Here is a 22,131-nt window from a genome sequence, read left to right as displayed (position 1 = left end):
AAAGTCAAAGGAACAAGGATAAAAGGGCTTTTTGCACCAGGAAGTTTTATTAATTAAAATAAGAAAGCATATATATTAATTATATCGCATTCTAAACTTCCTGATTCTGTTTTCATACTTGTGTGTTTGAATCATAAATACATGGAAGTTTAAGTAGTTAGTTTAGTTGAGACAGAGTGGCGTTATGGAAGACCATAGATGCTAAAATCACTGCCCTCTGGAATGAAAAAGTCTAGATTTGTTTCTGAATATTTGGGTGAATTTTGGTAAGTTTCTTCACTATCTTAGTGTATTGAATTAGGTGGCATGTTTAGCATACTGCTTGGCATAGAGAAATTGTCAAATATCTCAATAAACTTTCCTTCTCAGGTGGTAGTGTGCCAGCCAATGAGGGAAAACAAGTGTCAGATAGTGAGTTTGAGTGCTGGTCTCAGATACAAAGGAAAAGCTTTCCTTCTCTTTAGTACTACTGAATATTGTTTGTACTGAACTAGTATTTCAAAGTAGAAATAGCATATTACAGAAAAGGTAGAATTAATTGAGAAGAAAGAATTTATTAAGAGAAATAATGGCACCCAGAAGAAGATAAAATGCCCTAGTGGATTAGGAATGGACTTAGTGCAGAGTAGACTGAGTAACAACACATACACCACTAGCTGTACCACAATCAAGACAAAAATTACAAAAATTACAGTGCCCTCACTTGTTCAGGGGGAGGCATCTGTATAACAAATATATGATGTAAAATTTTGTTTCAAATGCAACCTGATTACTGTATATTTGTTTCTACCTCATTCTAAAGATCTCAGCTCATGTTTATCCTCCCTGGTTTAAAAAAAAAACTGAAATGAAGACAAGGTACTTTGCTTTCCTTTTCAAGTTAGTAATGATTAATCCAGTCACACATGTTCATATACTGCTAGAGAATGTATATGCTGGAGGTAACAATTTTAGTAATTATTCTTGAGTACTTAAATGCCAAGCATTTTTAATTCTTTATGTATAGTCATTTGTTGAGTAATCACAATAACCTTGGATATACACAGATACTACTGGAGAGACACAGAGGCTACTATTTGTCTATAGACAGAAGGAATGTGGTATACCTAAGGTTCAAATATAGGCATTCTGGCCCCTAAACTTCCATTCCTCTAGAGGGATACGGGGAGGGGAATATAGTACAGCTCCCTTAACCCCCCCTTTTTTTTTAACTGCAAGCATTAGTTCAAAATCTCTCTTGTCTTCCTGTATTGAAGGGCCTACTGTGGTCTGCATAGAATCTAAATTGGAGAGTTGTGTTTTTCCCAGAGATAATAATATTGGCATCTTTCTGGAAGACAGGCTTCCATGCAGGACCACGTGGAACCAAAACTATGACCTTTCTTCTCTCCTCTATTACTGCTGAAGCTGCTGCTTACAGGCTCTGGCTGTGAAGAACACAATGGCTGTGTGGTAATATTCAGACAGCAGAGGTCAGGCCTGAGCCTAGATCTGAAAAGCTGCAAGTCTAAGAGAAAGCTCTAGGTCTGAAATCATATGTGAAATGCCTTTTGAAAAAGCAATTTTTAAAAAGAGGACATTGTATTTGAGTGGTAAAATTATGAATACCTTCTATTTTCCTTATATCTTTCTGTGTTTTCCAATTTTTCCATGAGTGAGATTGTATAAAAGCAGTATAAATGCAATATATACAAAATCTAATGGTGAAATAGGCCCAAGGTATCCCTCTCTCAGCCTTTCTTGTCTTTTTTTTTCTAGCTTTTGCTCTCCTCTGTCTAACCTACCTTTCACATCCTAGCTATTAACTACCTTTACCATGCATGGGCCACCCCTTCACAGAGAAACAAATTCACTTGACAGTATAGGTGGGAATGGGTATACATTTTAAGAGTCTCGAAACTCTGGAAGATTTTGTGATTTAACTTTATGTTGTTGATATGGACTTACCATTTCTAGTTATGAACCATTACTTTTAGTTACGAAACTTAAACAAATTTTTATATACTTTTAAAGAATAACTTTGGGTAAAATTTTGACTTTACCAAGTGCTTTTACCAAGTTAATAAATTCTAGAGTTATAAACATCCTATTATTTGCTTAGGACAAAGGTTTTCAAGGTATTACTGACCTCCATAAATAATGGTATTAATACCTAGTATTTTTCTTTTTCATATTTGGTATAGTTCCATCATTTTTGGCCCCTTCTGGGGCTTGAATTCATGGCCTCAGTCTCATTCAGCTTGTTCACAGCTGATGCTCTACCATTTGATTCTTGCCTCCAGTCTGGCATTTTGCTAGCTAATTGGAGATGGATTCTCTCTCTCCCTCCTTCCCTCTCTCCTCTTACTCTTCATTTTCTCTTCTCTTCCCTCTCTTTCTCTTTTTCTCTCATCTTTCCTCTCTTCCTTATTCTCCTCTCTTTTTGTCCTCTCCTTTCTCTGTCCCTCCATCCTTCTCTTCTCTCTCTGATTTTTCTGCCCATGCTGGCTTTGAACCTCAGTCTTCAGATCTCAGCTTCCTGAGTAGCTAGGATTATAGGTGTGAACCACCGGTACCTAGCTCACTCTATCTTTATTTAATCTATGAAATTCAAATTACAAGCATTTTAGACATAAACTATGACATTTCACACATTTTTTATGTGAAACTAATTTGTTCAGTTTTTCACTTGTGGATATGTGTCTTATGTACCACAAAGCAGAGAGCTAGGATGTACACTATCATACTTCTATTTTCCTTCATTCAGGAAGATTCCTGACCAGACATGGGTACAGTGTGATGAATGTCTTAAATGGAGGAAGCTTCCTGGCAAGGTTGATCCCTCTACATTACCCATAAGATGGTTTTGTTACTATAATCCTCATCCAAACTACAGGTAAAGTTGTACATCTTAGTAACATTTCATTTGTTTATATATTCTAAGATACTTCATCTCAAATCTATAGTTTTCAGCCAGGTAATTCTATATATACTCTGGTTCCTCAAGGGATTTCAAATTTGAGAATGATGAGTTGACTTTTTATGTGTCTTCTATATGGAAACAATGTTAATAGTGCCTATTGTCCATTAAGTACTATTTGTCTATGTGTGTGTCTTTCATTTAACATGTTTTCCTTGTAGCATCCAACATCCAAATCGTCTATGGACATTGACTTCAATTTAACCATTTTTAATCTGACTTGGCAGTCATAAATGTTCATAGTAAGTGACTGCTTCAGTCCAGTTGTAACTTTTAAAAAATTATTTTTTGTAGGATAAATGCTGATAGAAAAAAGGTTCATTTGCCAGGCACTGATGGGTCATACCTGTAATCCTAGCTACTTGGATCTGAGATCTGGACAATGACAGTTCAAAGACCTGGGCAGAAATGTCTGTGAGAAATAAGAAATAACCAATCCTTTTTGGGTTGGAGGTATGGCTCAGTTGGTAGAGTACTAACCAGTGAGTGAAAAGTGTCAGGTACTAAGTTCTAGTCTTGGACCTTAAAAAAAAAAAAAAGAGAACCCTGGGCGCCGGTGGTTCATGCCTGTAATCCTAGCTACTCAGGAGGCTAAGATCTCAGGATCATGATTGAAAGCCAGTGTGGGCAGGAAAGTCGGTGAGACTTTCTAGTAAACCACTCAGAAAACTGGAAGGGTCACTGTAGCTCAAGTGATAGAGCAATAGCCTTGAGCTGAAGAGCTCAGAAACAGCGCCCAGGCCCAGAGTTCAGGCCCCAGGATCAACAACAACAAAAAAGAGATAAGTTGGGGCTGGGAATGTGGCTTAGTGGTAGAGTGCTTGCCTTGCCTGCAAGAATGAAGCCCTGGGTTCAATTCCTCAGTGCCACATAAACAGAAAAAGTCGGAAGTGGCACTGTGATTCAAGTGGTAGAGTGTTGGCCTTGAGCAAAAGAAGCTCAGAGACAGTGCCCAGACCCTGAGTTCAAGCCCCAGGACTGGGGGAAAAAAAGAAAAAGTTTGTGATATTCCCATTTCCAAACTAAGTAGTGAAAAGCTGGGCTGGAGGAATGTTTTAAGTGATAGAGTACCAGCTGAACATGCCAGTTAAGCAAACATGATGCCTTGAGTTCAAATCCAGTGCCATAAAAGTAAAAAAAAAAGGTCCTCCAGGCCAGGCACCTGTAGCTCCTGCCTGTAATTCTAGCTACTCAGGAGCCTGAGATCTGAGGATCGTGGTTCAAAGCCAGACTAGGTAGGAAAGTCCATGAGACACTTACCTCTAATTAACCACCAGAAAACAGAAGTGGCGCTGTGGCTCAAATGGTAAAATACTCACCTTGAGCTCAGACACCGAGGCCCAGAGTTCAGCCCCACAACTGATCAAACCCCCCTCCTCCCCTCCCACCCCCACCACATACACAAAAGGTCCTCCATCCGAATATGCTATTTAGGGAAAATGTTTAAAATAGAAAATATTAAGTAAGTGAAGTGTAGGTCTATAATGAGTAGGCATTTTCTCTAGTCTTCAGATGTGCCTAGGCACCTCTCCACGTAAAGTAAATGGTGACTATATGAATAGAGTAGGAGATTAGTGCTTGTTTCATTTTTTTAATTCTTTATATTATATGTTTCTACTTAGTCCAAGAGATAACCTTCCAGGCAATAGTTCTAACCTTTACTCTCATAAAATGGGTTTAGTTTCTATTTGTTACTCCTTTTTGTTTATTTTATAGGATCACTTTTGACCATTGAATACATTATCCTAAAATTTTCAATTTTCTTCTTTACATACAGCAAAATTTTGTCCAGTGAGTGGGACACGAACTGAGGATTAAACTGCCCTATCATAATTTAAACTGCTGCCCCATCATAATTGTAAGGAAAGTTAAGGATAAACTGAAAAACACATTTTGCTTTCAAGAGATGGATTTATTGTCTGTGTTGCAGGAGATGCTCTGTTCCAGAAGAACAAGAACTCATTGATGAAGACCTATACCTGAGCAAAGCTAAGCAACAGTTGAGTATATATGAGGTGGTGGAATTCATCGTAGAGTAGATGGACCTGAGTTTCTCAATAATTTCCTTATTCAGCTCTATGCTCTGCAAATTCTTTATTCCTATTTACTTATAATCATCTCCTGATATCCTGAATGTTTCCAATTGTCTCCTCCTCTTTCTCTCTACCCCATATAGAATTTGAAAACTATTTAGTAGCATAGGTTAGGAAGAAAGAAAACCTTAGTTATTCAACAAGGCTCACATTATTTCTAATTTGGAATGGACATTATCTCCTAAATCTATCATTGGTGCTCCATTTCAAACTGAGATGTTTCATGAATGAACTAAACAGAACTTTTTTGGGGGACAGATTTTTGCTATGTAGCCCAGTGTGACCTTGATCTCACTATCCTTCTGCCACCACTTCTGGAATCTAAATAGCACTTTTATCTTCTAGAGCTCAAACTATTGAGAAGAAGAAGAAGCCTATGGAAAATATACACCAACAGGTGAGAGGAAGGTCTGCCCCTTTCTTGTTTTTACATAAAAATTGTCCCAACAGAGGAGAAAGGTTGAAGGAAGCAGCAGTTTTGAAAGCTGCATAGAAATGATAAGGATTTCTTTTCATGGTGTTTTCTTTTTTACTGAATCTTTGAGTTTGTGTTAATCTGTTGTTACTGATGTTTAGATCATCTAAAATATACGAGTCAAATGATTTGATTCCCAGATTTGGATTCAATACTGACTCTGGGCAGTGTGAATGTCACATTCAGTGTCACAAAATAGTCCAGGCTGTGTTCTATCCTCATACAGGCTGCTCCTCTTGAGTGTCTGGTTTTCCTGTCTCCTTTCTTTCAGGATTCAGAGATGATTTCTTCCTCTTTTTCTCTTGGGAAGAAGGGTTGGTTCTTTGTGTCCTCACCCCTATCCCTGCTTTCATGCTGGCTGGCTTTGTAAAGACTCTGCTGTTTTGAATTTTCAGGAGCACTGTCTCTCGGACATGGTTGCCCAGCTCCGGACGCTGAAGGGTGCAATAAGGTTGGCCGTCCTTTCAGAGACACTCCTTTCCTGACAGCCACCATAGCACCCATATATCTTCCCTACCCAACCTTGCCTTTCTGCATGCTTTCCCTACTTCCCAAAGTTCTGTTAGTTGCATGTTACATTTACTTTCCACCCTCTTGGTCAGGGTAGGTCAGACTGATGAGGAGAGAGGCAGTTTGATACTAATGCTTCTGATGGCCTGCTCAAACCCAAGCATATGAGCAGTTAGGTTTCAAATACTAATGTCTTAGCTTAATACATGTTGAAGAGATTGGGAGCTTTCCTACTGCCCTGTCCTCATTCAGTTTACCTCCCCCCTGTTTTCCTTTATCTGAATCATTCATACTCTCTTTATAAGCTGGCTCTTCCACAAGATCCCAGATGCATGTCTCTGTGAGTGTACTATGAAAATATTAGTCTCTAGCATGCATTTCTCCCAAACCAGCACAGACACTTGCTGCAACGCTTTTTCTCTCCACCCTTACTTTCATCACAGACCTCAGAAGAATGAAAACCCAGCCTTAAACTGGGTCACCAGAGGGAAACACAGTGATTGGGGGCCAGGGTTTATGTTGTGGGTGGGATAGGTCTAGGAGCCAATACATGAGTTGAGGGAGGTCTGTGAGTGTCTAGCTGGTAAGGTTAATGACTGAACGTGCCTGAGTTCAGTGTTCTGATGTACATTGCTGTGTACTGTTTGTTTCTGTAAGGAACAGTTTGTTTTTATTTGGACAAGCATTCTTTCCTAGCATCACAAGGATTGACTCGTCCTTAAAATTTTTGTGTTTGATTTTGAGATTTTTATGAATTCTTTCTTTATTTGCTAGGTATTTAGCAATCCACCAAAGATTCCTCCTGTTCAAGATATGGCTGGATTTAATGCCAAGATAACTGGATTTGAGAGAATGGATAGTCCTCGCCTACTTCTAACTGCTGAAGATGAAAGCAGATTACCTGCTCTTCAACTTAAACCTCTGGATCCAAGTGTTTTTCATTTTTCCAGGTGACTAAAAAACATTATCTTTTGTCAGTAGGAAGCTGCATGGTCTGTTTTCCTGTAGAGTAAGTTGATCTGTTCTATGTTTATATTTGTCCTCAGCCACATCATAACATTCACAAGGAAAGGCATAGTTTTAGGTTGCTAGAATGGTCTGTTGCATGCACCCTTAATTTTACCGTGGCACAGCTGATATGTCAAGTGTATGTATTTTGAAGTGATCCTTTGCTGAGGTTCTTTTACGTATTAGGTGTTTAGGTTATGTTGGGAATTGTACAAGTGAAATAACAGGCATGGTAACTCTTAGAAAACTAAAGTGCATTATAAATAAAATAACATAGACAAGCACTGTTCCATCCTTGAGTCTTTAGAGGATTTGTAAGACCTAGCACACGCTGGTTGTGTACAAAAATAGCTAGTAGAAATTTGTGCTATTACGTAAGTGTTACCACATTGTTCTTTCTCTTTGAGTATATTAGGAAAGACTTTAGTCTTGGGCTTTATACTTCTTCATCTTCTAGCACCTCACCAGTGTTATTTTGTGGATCCTTATAAGAGAAAACAGCATAAGGATTCATTTTTTTTAAATACCAGAAGTATCTAAAATTTTAGGATAGGACTACACTCACAGTGCCACAAAAATGGACTCAGTACTCCATTTCATGACTCCTTGCTTTCTACTCTGCTGTGCTTCTCACCCTGGCAGTTGCTCTGTAATAGTAGAAACTTCTATACTTGTCAATAGTGTGACCTTTATATACTGAACTTGCAAGTGCCCCTTTTTAGTTTGTCTTCTTAAATGTATATTAGACTACATTATAAGGTAAAAGTGTTACTGGTTCTTTACATGTTGGTTTCTTCTTAATGTCTTTGTAGCTTCTTATCTAGCTACACAATTGTACAGGTTATAAGTCCTCTGTTCAGTGAGTCTTCCACAAATAAGCCAGGTAAATAATGGAGGAATCTCAAGACCCTCTGAACTTGAGTGCATAGTCTCAAGAGGAAGTAAGCTTTTAGGAGTAAAGATAATAAGCGCTTTGTTTTGACAGTGCTAGAGTTTGAACCCAGGGCCTTGTGACTGCTAGGCTGGCTCTCTCCTACTTACACACTTCCAGCTTAGCTTTTTGCTGGTTATTTTGGAAATGGAATCTCCAAACTTTTCTTTCTTTCTTTTTTTGGTCAGTCATGGGAGTTCAACTCTTGGCCTGGGCTCTGTTCCTCAGTTCTACCACTTGAGCCACAGCCCCACTTCTGGCTTTTTTCTGCTTATGTGGTGCTGAGGAATCAAATCCAGGGCCTCATGCATGCGAGGCAAGCGCTGTACCACAGAGCCAACTTCCAAGCCCCCTCTCCCAGAATATTCTGCCTGGAGGCTAACCTTAAACTGTATTCCTCCAGATCTCATGCCTGCTAAGATTGCAGGCATGAGCTACTGGTGCCTGGCAAAATGAATTAAACTTTTAAAGAGTTAAATGACATTATTGAAAGCATCTATAATCATGTCTTGGAATATGGTAGGTATTTTTAATGGTTGAGTCATATTGAAGGAGAAATTTATGATTGAAATTTGTATTAAGGGTGTAAATTATAGTCTCAGTATGTTGGGCTTAGCTCTACCCTTTCTCATCTATACTTTTAAAATTCCCATTGTATACTTCAGGGGTATACAGTAAGTACCTTGTGTTACTTCTTACCTTGGTCTTCTGGACACTTACCAAGTAATTGCTTTTGAGTCCTTACTGTACTATGGATACTTCTCCCCCCCCAGTATTTCTTTTTCAATTCTACAGTGATTTTTTTTTTTGGCGGGGATAATCCCAGAAGGATTATAAATGGTTATTTGTACATTGTATTTTTTGAGTGCAATACTATAATACATCCATTGGGTGGCATACTTCGTCAGTCTTTATTGGAGTGTTTGTATGAGTCTTTAGGAATATTATATCCAGAGTGAGATTTAGGCCTAGGTAGAGGACAGGTCAAGTACTTTGGCCATTTTTATGTAAGTTTAATTTCTTGTCTCCTTTTTTGATGTTGGGGATTGAGCACACTTGTGCACACTAGGCAAACAACCACTGTGCTACATCCCCAGGCTGTAATTTTAATTTATTGAAAATAAAATTCTTTCAAGAGAAAAAGATATGTGATACCTGATGATGCTTATACTGTGTTATGAAAAGTCAGTAAGTGATAATAATTGTGTCATTTTAAGTATCAGTGGCTGATACTTGTAATCCTAGCTACTTAGGAGACTGATCTAGAGGATTACAGTTTAAAGCCAATCTGAGGAGAAAAGTCCAGTAGACTCCCAACTCCAAAATAACCAGCAAAATGGTGGCTCAAATGGTAGAGTGTGAGCCAAGTTAGCAAGCTGAGCAAGCTCATGGCCCTCAGTTCAATCCTCTATAATGGCAATATATATGAATGGAATAAATAGGTTTAGTCATGAACTAGAAAGTGCTCCTTTGACTGGGCACTGGTGGTTCACGCCTGTAATCCTAGCTACTCAGGAGGCTGAGAGCTGAGGATCACGGTTCAAAGCCAGCCCAGGCAGGAAAGTCCATGAGAATCTTATTTCCTATAAACCACCAGAAAACCGGAAGTGGCACTGTAGCCCAAGTGGTAGAGCGCTAGCTTTGAGCTGAAGAGCTGAGGGACAGTGCTCAGGCCCAGAGTTCAAGTTCCATGACCAACAAAAAAAAATTATTTTTACAGAAGAAAAGGGAAAAGAAAGAGTTGTAGAGGGGGTAACTTTGATCAAAGAGTAAATTATATGGATTATACATGTATGGAAATACCACAATGAAACCTCTTTTATACGATTAATGTTCACTAATTAAAAAAAAAGAGAAAAGAGAGAAAACGCCAGGAGCTGGTGGTAACTTACCTGTATTCCTAGCTACTCAGGAGGATGAGATTTTTTGAAGATCCAAGTTTGAAGCCAGCCTGAGCAGGAAAGTCTGTGAGACTCATAACTCCAGTTAAACACTAAAAAGACAGAAGTACACCTGTGGCTCAAGTAGTAGAGTGTGAGCCTTGAGGTGACAAAACCAAGCAAAAGCATGAGGCCTTGAGTTCAATCCCCAGTCCCGAAAGAGGGGGGGAAGGGGGGAGAGGGAGAGGAAGAAGAATCTGAGAGACAGACATTCATGAAAAGAACATCAGACAAGCTCTTGACCTTCTTCCCACAGAAGCACAAATAAAGAAGCATGTTTTAGGAGAATAAGGTTTGGAAACTTCCATGCATCTGTCATGTACCTCAGCTAACAGGACTGATAGAGAAATTGCTTTTGGTTTCCAGACCCTGCAATTACTGGGCTCTCCTGGGATGACCCTTTGACCTGGGGAGGGCAGCCTCTACCCCCTGTGGCTCCAATAGGCACTCAAATTTGTGCCTTTTATTTTCGTTCCTTGGGAGAGTTGACAGCACCTTGGGATCCATCAGACACTGGGCCTTTCATAAATGTTTTCAGCAAATTTTCATTTGCAGCCTCCAGTACTGAAAAAATGAGAGAAAGGGAGAGAGAAAGGGACAGAAGGAGAGAAGGAGGGAAGGAGGAAAGAGAAGAGAAATTTAGAAATCAAGAGAGTGATACCAGTGTAAAGTTACCTACTTCAATGAAATAGCCAAGAAATATACCCTTATATTTGTGATCACTAGATTTTTAGAAAGGGTGCCAAGAAGGTTCAAGGGGAGAAAGACAGGGATGGGACAGCTAGTATCTGAATGCAAGCAAATGAAGTTGGATTCCTATCTCACACTGTACAAATAAAGCTAACTCTAAATGGCTCATAGATCTAAATGTAGGAGCTAAAACTAAAACTCTTAGAAGAAAGCATGGCAGTAAATACTTAAGACTTTAGATTAGACTGTAGTTTTTAGATGTGACATGAAAAGCTCAAGGAACAATGAAAAATAGTTAAACTTGCCTGCATACAGATTTTTTTTAAAAAAAACTTTGAACTGCAAAGGATACTGCCAAGAAAGTGACAGGAGTTTGGGTGACAGTGGCTCACACCTGTAATCCTAGATATTTGCAAGGTAGAGAGTGGAAGAAGAATGGTTTGAGGTAAGCCTAGGAAAAAAGTTCATGAGACCTCCTTTTAGCAGAAAAATCTGGGCATGGTAGTGTGAGCTTGTCATGTGAGCTACAGAGGGAAGCATAAGGAAGACATGCTCCATGTCAGCCTGGGCAAAAATAAACAGTAAAGTGGCTGGAGGCTTTATATCTCAAGTAATAGAAAACCTGGGTAGCAAACATGAAATCTGACTTCAAATCCCAGAATTGAAGGGGGGGGAAAGTGGTAGGAAAGTCAGGTGGTAACATTGCAAATTTGAGGCCAGCCTGGACTACATAGTGAGCGCAAGGCTAGCCTGTATTGTAGCAAGATTCTATATTGAAAAGAAAAAGAAAAGAACCCCACAGACTGTGAAACCCATTGTGGAAGTATTATACATGATGAGAGAGTAATCTAGAACATATAAAAAGCTATTACATAGCTGAGCGTTGTGGCTCATACCTGTAATCTTAGCTTACTCAGGAGGCTGATATCTGAGGAGCGAGGTTCAAAGCCAGCCCGGGCAGGAAAATCTCCAATAAACTACTCAGAAAACCGGAAGTAGTGCAGTGACTCAAGCAGTAGGGTGCTCACCTTGAGCTGAAGAGCTGAAAGCCCAGAGTTCAAGCCCCACTACTGACCGCCAACCCCCCCAATAAAGCTATTACAGGCCAGGTGCCAGCTATAATCCTAGCTGAGATCTGAGGATCACAGTTCAAATCCAGCCTGGGCAGGAAACTCAGCAAGACTCTTATCTCCAATAAACCACTCAAAAAACCAGAAGTGGCACTGTGGCTCAAGTGGTAGAGTGCTATCCTTGAGCTGAAGAGCTAAAGGACAGTGCCTAGGCCCAGAGTCCAAGCCCCATGACTGACCAAAAAAAAAAGCTATTCACTGATTAAAAAGACAAACAGCTAATTAAAAATGACCAAAAGAGATAGGCAGTTGACTGAAAAACATGAGAAAAGATGATCAGCATCATGCTAGCCATCATGACAATGGAAATCATAACCACAATTACCTTGTATTCCATACCCTGTAGGATGGCTATGATTGAAAAGAAGGGTAATAACAAGGATTGGCAAGGATGTGGCAAAATTGGAAGCCTCTTACATTTGAATGGTATTAATGCAAAATGTTGTCACTGCTTTAGAAGAGGCTGGAAATTGAACAAAATTTTAAAAATAGAGGGCTGAGAAGGTGGCTCAGTGGTAGAATACTTGCCTTGTATGTATGAGGCCCTGGGTTTGATTCCTCAGCACCACATAAGCAAAAAGAAAAAAAATTAAAAATAGTTACTATATGACCCAGTCATTCCACTTTGAAGTATATACCCAAGAAAACTAAATATATATATACAAAAACTTATATAAAATATTCATAACAGCATTAGTAACAGTAGCCAAAAAGTAGAAGCGGGCTGGGAAGGTGGCTCAGTGGTAGAGCGCTTGCCTTGCATGCCTGAGGCCCTGGGTTCGATTCCTCAGCACCACATAAGCAAAAAGAAAAAAAGCCAGAAGTGGCGCTGTGGCTCAAGTGGTAGAGCGCTAGCCTTGAGCTGAAGAGCTGAGGGACAGCGCCCAGGCCCAGAGTTCAGGTCCCACGACCGGACCCCCCCCCCAAAAAAAGTAGAAGCAATCTAAATGTCTGTTGGTTATAAAAGTATTAAATATAAAATATGGAATATTCTATGGATATATGTTGTATAGATATGCAATAGAATATTGTTCAGCCATACAAAGGAATTTGGTAGTCACTTTTTGACACTATAGTGAAATACTTGAGACCAGGTAACTTTATTAAGAAAATATTTACTTAATTCAGTACAGAAGGCTTAACATCATAGCACCATCATGCTGGCAAAGTCCTGAGGTGGTACCTGGGAAATGACAGACAGGGAGCCTTCATGTCTATCCTCCCCACTGACGCAATACCAAGTTATAAAAAATGAAATCAGGGTCTTGAACAAAAAAGAAATAAAAGCTTATTAGAAGACTATGTAAGCTGTTGTCTCAGAAAGACGTATAATCCTGGGGGACAGGGGAGGGTAGCTTTTATAGAAAAGCCCAAGAGAGAACTATAGGCATGGTTCAGAGTAGTAGAGCACCTGTCTAATGAGAACAGTGCCCTGAGTTCAAAACCCCAGTACCCCCAGAGGGGGTAAAAGGCCCAAAGAGCACAGGCTTCTGGATGTGTATGCTGGTGTATGACTTCAAGCAGCAACAGTAGCCTTGATCCCACTTATTCCTTGGTGTGCTGGTATTATTCTTCCAGAGCTCTATTCCTTACTGTCCAAATGTTCTTTCATTCCTGTGGTCAACAAGGTCAGGAGAGGAGTGGGGTGACCTTGCCTGGAACAGTTAAAACATTCTTGAATTCCATCACATGGGGATCAGGGGGTAATGAGGGATGGGGGAATAAGAGAGTGAGAAAGAAAAGGGAAAAAAAACCTTAAAAAACTTGCGTAACTAGCCCAACACTTTACGGTAAATTACCATAAAGGAGTATGGCTCCCCCAACTTTCTTCTCTTTCAATGTTGTTGGAATAGGTGGAACAGTGGCTCAACAGTAGAGCAGTTGCTTCATAAGCATGACACTCTGAATTCAAACCCTAGTACTGCTAAAAACCCCAAATCAGTAACAAGATTGTTTTGATGATTTTATATTCCTAGTATTTCCACATGAATTTTAGGGTGAGGTGCTAGATTTCTGCAAAAGAGCCATCTGGTATATTTTCTTACAAGGGATAATACTGAATGTGTACATTTTTACCATATTAACATTTATTAAATCTTCTAGGGCTGGTAGCATTGCTCAAGAGGTAGAGTGCCTGGTATCAAGTGTGTGGCCCTGAGTTCAGTCCTCAAGAACTGTTCAACAAAAAAAACTTTCAACAATGTTAAATCTTTTGATTCACCAACAAGAAATATCTTTCCATTCATTTGTTTTTAATTTCATTCACAATATTTTGTAGTTTTCAGTATATAAGTCTCATTTGACCTACTTCTATTAAATTATGTCTTAATATTTTTCAAGTTAAGATTACAGAAGAAGAAAACATCCAGGCAAACCTGTAATTATAGCCTCACTTAAAATCCTAGCAGTTTAAGAGTCTGAGATCTGAAGATCACAGTTCAAAGCCAGCCCAGGCAAATAAATCCAAGGAGCTCTTAAATCCCATTAGCCAGCAAAAAGCTGAAAGATCTGTGGCTCAAGTGGTAGAGTGCCAGCCTTGAGCAAAAATGCTAAGGAACAGTACCCAGGCCTTGAGTTCAACCCCAGTGCTGGCACTAAAACAAACAAAATACAAACATTCTGATTAGTTATTGAGCTAAAACTTCAGTTGTGAGCACATTCAGGTTTCTGTTTCTGTTATGTATTTACATTTATATCCTTTGCTCTCTCCTTTTCTTTCTTCTACCCTCTTTGTCTTCTTTCTTTCCCTCCTTTCCTTTTCCTTCCATCCTTCCCCACATCCCTTCCTTATATATAGCCAATATTTAACCATGAGGGCTCTGCCCTGATGATCTTACCTAATTTTAATTACTTCCCAAAGACCACCACCAATAAACATCATAGTTTCTCCTCTCTTAATATGTCACAATGGGGACTAAATGTTAATACCTGAAGCCTTGGGGACATACTCAAACCATACCAACACCATAGCAACAAGAAATAACTAATACATGCTCCAAAATGGGTAAACATTGAAAAGAATTATGCTAAGTGAAAACCAGTTCCAAAAGAACAAGCAAAAATGTCATGCTTGTGTAATCCCAGCTATTGCAAAAGAAGATGGGATGATCACCTGGGTCCATTAATTCAAGACTACCCTGGCCAATATTAATTTTGAGACATCCATCTTAGAAACATTAGAAACTCTAAAAAGTCTACGTATTTTGTTTTATGAAATACCTACAGTTGGTTTCCATATTTTAGGCAGAAAAACTGTCTTAATAGTTGCCTAGAGGTGTGGAGAGTGACTACCAATTGAGTAGGGGTTTATCTTGGGATAATATAAACTTTCTAAGCTTAGATTGTGGTAATGGTTATTTAACTCTGTGTTTATTAAAGCTGGTGAGTTGCATATTGGGATAATTCAAATCATTTACTTCTCAATAAAGATATTTAGAAATAGGGGCTGGGAAGGTGGCTCAGTGGTAGAGCGCTTGCCTTGCATGAATGAGGCCCTGAGTTCGATTCCTCAGCACCACATAAGCAAAAAGAAAAAAGCTGGAAGTGGTGCTGTGGCTCAGGTGGTAGAGCACTAGCCTTGAGCTGAAGAGCTGAGGGACAGTGCCCAAGCCCAGAGTTCAGGCCCCACGACCGGACCAAAAAAAAAAAAAAGATATTTAGAAATAGGTTTTCTGGAAAGAGAACATAGAACCATGGGTCCTTAACATTTTTTATACTGTACTTTTTTGTTTTTTCTTTTTTGGTTCTGGGGATTGAACCCAAGACGTTGCACTTGCTAGGCAAGACCTTTGCCACTGAACTACATCCCAGTCCTTGGTCCTTACTTTTGCCTGTTATAGTGTCTTAAAGCATAGGAGGAAACAAGGGTGGATCCGGGAACAGTCTATACTTAGTTTGAATGTAGTAATCTCTGTGCTGGTTAGTGAGATACAAAACTGATTATACATTTGATAATATGTAAACCCCTCAGAGACCACTTTGAAGATGCAAAAACATGGTACATGTCTGTTTTGGTAAAAAAGAAAAAAAAAGAGAGAGCTAGAGAAAATAAGTCAGAAATACCTATAAAGTTACTATGGAGAAGTAGAAGTAATATGACCAAAAAAGAAAAAAGAATAAAAAGAAAAAAAAACTTTGTAATTGGAGCCAAGTTCCTAGGACACAAAACCCTTAATTAGGGGGTCGTACTTCAAAGCCAGCCAAGGTAGGAAAGTACATGAGACTCCAGTTGACTTTCCCAAAAAAGCAGAAAGTGGAGCGTAGCTCAAGTGGTAGAGTGTTAGCCTTGAATACAAAAGTTCAGTGACAGCACCCAGACCATGAGCTCAAGCCTCAGGACTATTATGCATATGCAGAATCATCAAAAAAAAAACCTACCCCAGGACTATCATGCATATGCAGAATCATCAAAAAAATCTAAGTAATTAATCTTCACTAAATCAGTGAATACACGTATGAGAATATTTTCCTAGGGGGAAGGACTAGACTTCCCAGAGATACATAGATCCAGTGGGTAAAATCCACTTAATCTCTCATGTTTATAATTTTTTTTGATTGCCGCTAGTGACAGTTTTGTTTCCTTATCTGCTTCTAGCAGTTAATTAAGCTCCTCAAGGAGCATATACTTTTATATTTTAGTAAGATAACCTAGAATTTACATACATAAACACACATACACACAGGAGTGGAAACGTGGCTTGGTGGTAGAGCAAATGCCTAGCATGTGGGGATTTCTATTGCCAGCACCACAAGAAGAAAACAACATATACACAACAGATTGACAAGGATGCGTGTTCTAACAAGTGATACAGGAGTTCAAAAGTAGCATTTTCTGGCTGTGCTCATGCTGTGTGTTAAGAGAAATACATTCTAATCGAGAGGAACAGCACAAAAAGATATGGGGTGTTCAGTTTGGCTGGTGTTTCTGATGTGAGTAATGGGAGGTAAAGTTAGGGTCAGATTAACCTCCCAGCTCTGCTGCCTACTAGCCATCTTTCTGATAATCTTTTCAAAATAATTGAGATAATAATACCAAATTACCTCTGGTTATTGGGAGAAGTAATAAAATAGTACATGATAAACACTAATCATGTATCTGAACTTTTATATTGTGGTGAACAACAAAGCTTTGAATAAGGAGTAGTACAGTCTCCAGTTGTGCTTTAGGAAGATTAATTCTGCAGTAGATGATCTAGAGAGAGCAGAGATCAGAGGGAAGCCGTCATAATAGCTTGTATTAGAGTGTTGATAGTATATAAATCACTGTATAAAACTATAAAAATTACAGTTTGGTGAGGCTAACACAACTAAGAAACACAAAAGAAGAAACAAGGCTGAAAGTACAAACAAAAAGTCACTTTTGGTCACAGTGGTACCTCCAGGAAGAAATGTGTGACAGGCACTTGCAGATTTAGTACTTGAGATCAGAGTTTGTGAGAATGTTTTGCTCAGAGATGATAGCTAAGAGATTGTATGGGATTACCGAAAAGAAGAAATGTAGTTCAGAAAAGCAGACAGTTAAGGATAGAACCCTTGAGAGTTGGGAAAATGAAGATAAGGCAAATCATATTACTTTAATTGCCTCTCATAAAATTTCTTTATACATCTAGAGGCCCTTGCACATGTTTGAATATTGATACGTTTGGTTTGTGTGTGTGTGTGCACGCATGTGCATGCACTCATCCTAGGGCTTGAATTGGCCTGGGCACTATTCCTGAGCTTTTTTTTGGCTCAGTGCTAGCACTCTACCACTTGGAGCCATAGCTCCTCTTCCAGCTTTGTGATGGTTAATTGGAGAGAAGACTCCTTAGACTTTTCCTGCCTAGGCTGGCTTCAAAATATGATCCTCAGATCACCGCCTCCTTAGTACCTAGGATTACAGGCATGAAACATTGGCATCAGGCCATTTGTTCTTATATTGTCCCTAAATCTTTTTGCTTTTCCTCTGAGGCTGACACAACAAAATCCGTTGAGGTAGCAGGCAAGCTTTATTTCTGAAGAACATGAACAACTTAGATTTGAGTGGTCTTACTGGAGTTTTCAGAAATTGCCAAGAGATATGGGCAAGCTTGAAGCTAATAAATAGCATGATTGATTCTTTCTCATTGAAAGTGTGGAAGTATTGATCTTTAGATGTTTGGGTTGGTTTATCCACAGAGATGGCAGAATAGTTAAAAGGACAGCAGTTGATTTTTCCATCTTACTATATGCTATAAAATTGCCTTTGGATTTCACTGGCATCTGTTGTTATATTCCTTAAGCTGTTAGTGCATAGAGCAGTCAGAAATGGAAAGTAATCTGAGGCCATCATCCTGAGCTTCTGTAGAATAGAGGAAGTGAAGCTTTGTGCCTGACCTAGGAGAATCTTTGTCCCAATGGGGAAATGAATTGGCCTATTCACTTTGTTTCTGACTAGCGCCTTGTGTTTTAATTAACTTTTACAAGTGAATAATGGGCAATAGCCATAATCTAGTTAGCTGGCAAATGAATTGTATGGTGTTCTACTGCAATATAAAAATGTGCATAAGTCTTTGATACTACATGGTTTTGTGACACTTTAAAATGAACAAGCTGGCTTTCTTCTCTGCACACACTAGTAGGCTTTTTATGGCCTTACTGCAGGTTTTGTATTATCTGTTTTTTATTTGTTTTCTTTTATTGCACTTAGGAAACTTTTAAGTCAGGATGGTTCCACATTCATTTTTAGAATTTTTACCAAAGTCATCCTAGTCCTGTTTTATTCAGATGCTGCTGACTGTGAAGAACTTCCAGCTTTACCTCTGTGTTAATTGTTGTATGAATAAAAGGGCTGAGACTTAGTGGGTGAATTGTTGTGTTAGTCTATTTGTTACTATAACAAAACACAAGAGGCTAGGTAATTTTATAAAGAGGTTTATTTAACTCAGTTCTGGATGTTCACTGGTAGAGCACCACTATTAGTTTGGCTATAGTGAAAGTCTTATGGTGAATAGTAGGAATGTGTTTGAAGGGAAGAAGTCACATTGCCATGTGAGAAGCCTGGAGTGCAGCTTGAGAGTCAGTATCCCTCTTTTATGCCATCTTTTTCTTGCAAGAACCCAGAGTTCCATGAGAACTGCTTTAATCCCTTTTGAGGACAGCACTATCAGTGACCTAAAACTTCCCACTAGGGTAACCCTTTTAGCAGTTCCACACTATTTTTTAACATTGCCACACTAGGGTTAAGCTTCCAAACATGAACCCTTAGGGGACAAACCAAAACTAACCTATAGCTATTATATCCCTAACCTAAACTAATCTGTGAGTACCATTTAGAGGCAGTACTAAAATGTGGAAAATTTTGTGAATAAGCTGCATAGCATAAGAACATATTCAACCTGTATTATGATAACTAACAATTATATTTCCTTCTCTTACAGTAAGTACAAATGGAACCCAGGTGAAGAACCTTTGGAGAAACGAAGAAGGTTCCAGAATGAGATGGCATTATGGCCTCTTGATTATTCTTTGCATGGTTCTTACAAGAGAGCAGAGGCAGCTCTTGGCTACCCAGAAGGGGAAAACAGCCATGAAAAATCTAGTTCTGAAAGAAGTACACCACCATACCTTTTCCCAGAATACCCTGAAATAAGCAAGAATACAGGGCAGAACAGGGAAGCTTCAGTTGGGTATCCAGGATCCCAATACCAACACCAGGGGTCCCTGATCCCAGAAGAATTAGAAGTTCAGATGCCAAGATTGGTAGCAGAAGAATCCAACAGAGGGAGCGTGAACATAAACAAAGAAGAAGTAAAGAAGGGACCTTTTGTAGCTGTTGTTGGTGTTGCAAAAGGAGTTCAAGATTCAGGAGCTCCCATTCAGCTTGTCCCTTTTAATAGAGGGGAGTTGCCTGAGAAAAGAAAAGCAGCAGAATCCTGGAATGTAGCACCCTGTTCTGCTGCTGTCCCTGCCACAGCTGTCAGGGAGAAAGGAAGAAGCTATGAGGAGAGTGGAGGTCGCAATATGCCAAAGATGAAGAACCAGAGAGAGCTTGAAGAATTGAAGAGAACCACCGAAGAACTTGAACGTGTTTTGGCTGAAAGGAATTTGTTCCAGCAAAAGGTATGGTCAACATTTTAGTACTAGGAATAAGAGATCATTGTAACCAAGAAGCTCGGATGTTGGTGGTCTGAGAATTTAGTGCTCTGAAATTTTAAAGCAAAAGTATGCCACTGAGGTGGGCACTGGTGGCTTAACGCCTATAATCCTAGCTACTCAAAAGGCTGAGATTTGAGTATCACAATTTGAAGCCAGCCTGGGCAGGAAAGTCTGTGAGAATCTTTTTCTTTTTTTTCATATACTCATTTTTAATTGTGGAGAATGTTTTTCTCTGATTAACCACCAAAAAGCTGGAAGTGGGACTGTAGCTCAAGTGGTAGAGTGCTATCCTTGAGCATAAAAGCTCAAGGACAGTGCCAGTTCCTTGAGTTCCAGCCCCAAGACTGTCATCAAAAAATATGCCACTGAGCCATTCTGTGGTATGTCTCAGTTTGAGTGAACCTTAATGGGCTTCCTTCTCATAATTTCAGGTTGTTAGAGATTTACATTGCTAGAGGAATGTGAATAATAGAACCACAGTGTAGATAAAGACAATTTGCAGTAATATGTAGCCTGATTAGATTTCTGTTTCTTGGACCAAAGGTGGAGGCTCTGGAACAGGAAAAGAATCACTGGCATTCTGAATACAAGAAAGTTCAAAGCGAATTGGTAAACTATAATACCCAGGAAACAGAAGGCTTGTACTGGAGCAAGAAACACATGGGCTATCGCCAAGCAGAACTCCAGATTCTGAAAGCTGAGCTGGAAAGAACCAAAGAGGAAAAGCAAGAATTAAAAGAGAAACTGAAGGAGACAGAGACACACTTGGAAGAACTACAGAAGGCTCAGGTCTCCTACCGGACCCCAGAGGGAGATGACCTAGAAAGGTTAATTACTAAGGTTTAGTTATAAGTTCGTAAGTGCTCATGGGTAACTTCCCATTGGACCCCCAGTTACTGGTCATAGATAAAGGAAGAAGTCCTAATTCACAGGCCACCAAGGATTGAATAACTGCTCGGGAAGCTGCCAGTCATTCTCCCTGTGCTTGGCAGCAAGTACTTTTCTTCTTTCTTTCTAGCTAGTGCAAACATTTAACTGTTGAGAAATGTTAGGCCCATTTTGAAGGGACTTCATTTTATTCTGTTGACTAATGACTTCATGTCATCTCTTCTGCTCCTCACTCCATTATACAGGGCTTTGGCAAAGCTTACGCGGCTGCGTGTCCACGTCAGCTGTCTCCTTACTTCTGTTCTCCCTCACTTGGAGCTTCGTGAGATCGGGTATGACTCAGAGCAAGTGGATGGGATCCTGTACACGGTGCTGGAGGCAAATCACATACTGGACTGAGCACCACACTATATACACTCTCCTCTAGCCTTCTCTTTTCAGCCTGTATAATACTCTGTTCTCCCTTCCTCTTCCATTGTCTCCCATTCTTCACCCTCCTTCTCTCTCCCTCCCTTCTTTCCACTGGTGTCCTCCCTCTTACCTTTATGCCTTATATAGAGAGTCTGAGTAAATCTAGGCTCTTAATCCATCTGCTTTTCAGTCTTATTTTTGTGTGGAGAAAGAGGACAGTTAAATAGTTTCTCAGGAGTCCAGGAATAGAAAGTCAGTAGCCACCATGTTAGGTGACCAGAAAACTTTAATTTTCATGGCCTAGATACTTGGCCTATTTCATGTCCTTTCCAAAATGGTTTATATTCATTTAGGTGAAATCAGTCAGCCAATACGGCGTTCAATGTACCTGGTGTTTTGGAATAAGCTAAGAAGTATAACTCACGGTTTCAGCCTGCCAAAGTTCTGAAAGTCTAGTTGGAAACACAAGACGCATCAAGTTAACTATCCGCAGAGTTGCATGGGATGTCCAAGTGAGTTTTAGAAACATGGCAGAGAAGATCTGGAGGAGGAAGTGGAAGTTCAAGGAAAGCATCACACCAAACTTGGGACCGAAACTAAAGTTTAAAGAATAAGCATACCACGCTGTTAATGATGGATGTTTCTTAGGTGCTAGGACTATGGTTGATAATTTTCTTGTTCCTGTCTTCTTGCCTTTTTCAAATTTTCTATAACACACTTGTTATTCTTCTTATGTTGGCAAAAATAAAAGAGTTTTTAAAAGAACTAGTAAGATTGGCTTTGAATTGAGAGACTGTGTGAAATTATAAAGTAATGTTATAATTTATGTGAAACTTAGCATTTTCTCTGGAAGAATAACATAAGTAAAGGTGCAGATTAATCCAGAATCTGATAAATGTGTTTTGTAAAGGAAGAGTGGGTTAATGTAAACAGAACTAAGGTTAATTCATGACCTACTTACCAACCCACTATAGGATCTGC

The 22,131-nt window shown here is 39.4% G+C and overlaps 1 protein-coding gene across 2 annotated transcripts in view; it reads left to right on the top strand.

Moving 5' to 3' along the window:
• The window catches only part of Morc4 (MORC family CW-type zinc finger 4), a 52,668-nt gene extending 30,759 nt beyond the window's left edge, over positions 1 to 21,909 (top strand). The window contains exons 11-17 of one of the 2 annotated variants that reach the window (XM_013025905.1): positions 2,747 to 2,875; positions 4,890 to 4,958; positions 5,398 to 5,449; positions 6,812 to 6,987; positions 19,134 to 19,815; positions 20,395 to 20,678; positions 20,985 to 21,909. In XM_013025905.1, the coding sequence (XP_012881359.1) occupies positions 2,747 to 2,875; positions 4,890 to 4,958; positions 5,398 to 5,449; positions 6,812 to 6,987; positions 19,134 to 19,815; positions 20,395 to 20,678; positions 20,985 to 21,138 (1,546 nt within the window). In that variant the 3' untranslated portion in view covers positions 21,139 to 21,909. The remainder of the gene's footprint in view (positions 1 to 2,746; positions 2,876 to 4,889; positions 4,959 to 5,397; positions 5,450 to 6,811; positions 6,988 to 19,133; positions 19,816 to 20,394; positions 20,679 to 20,984) is intronic. The other variant, XM_013025906.1, reaches the window with a different exon arrangement.
• Positions 21,910 to 22,131: the final 222 nt, after the last annotated feature.

This window comes from Dipodomys ordii, unplaced genomic scaffold, assembly GCF_000151885.1.
Source record: "Dipodomys ordii isolate 6190 unplaced genomic scaffold, Dord_2.0 Scaffold88, whole genome shotgun sequence".
Taxonomy (NCBI): domain Eukaryota; kingdom Metazoa; phylum Chordata; class Mammalia; order Rodentia; family Heteromyidae; genus Dipodomys; species Dipodomys ordii.
The sequence above is the reverse complement of the archived record's forward strand: the minus strand, read 5'-3'. Positions and strand labels throughout refer to the sequence as shown.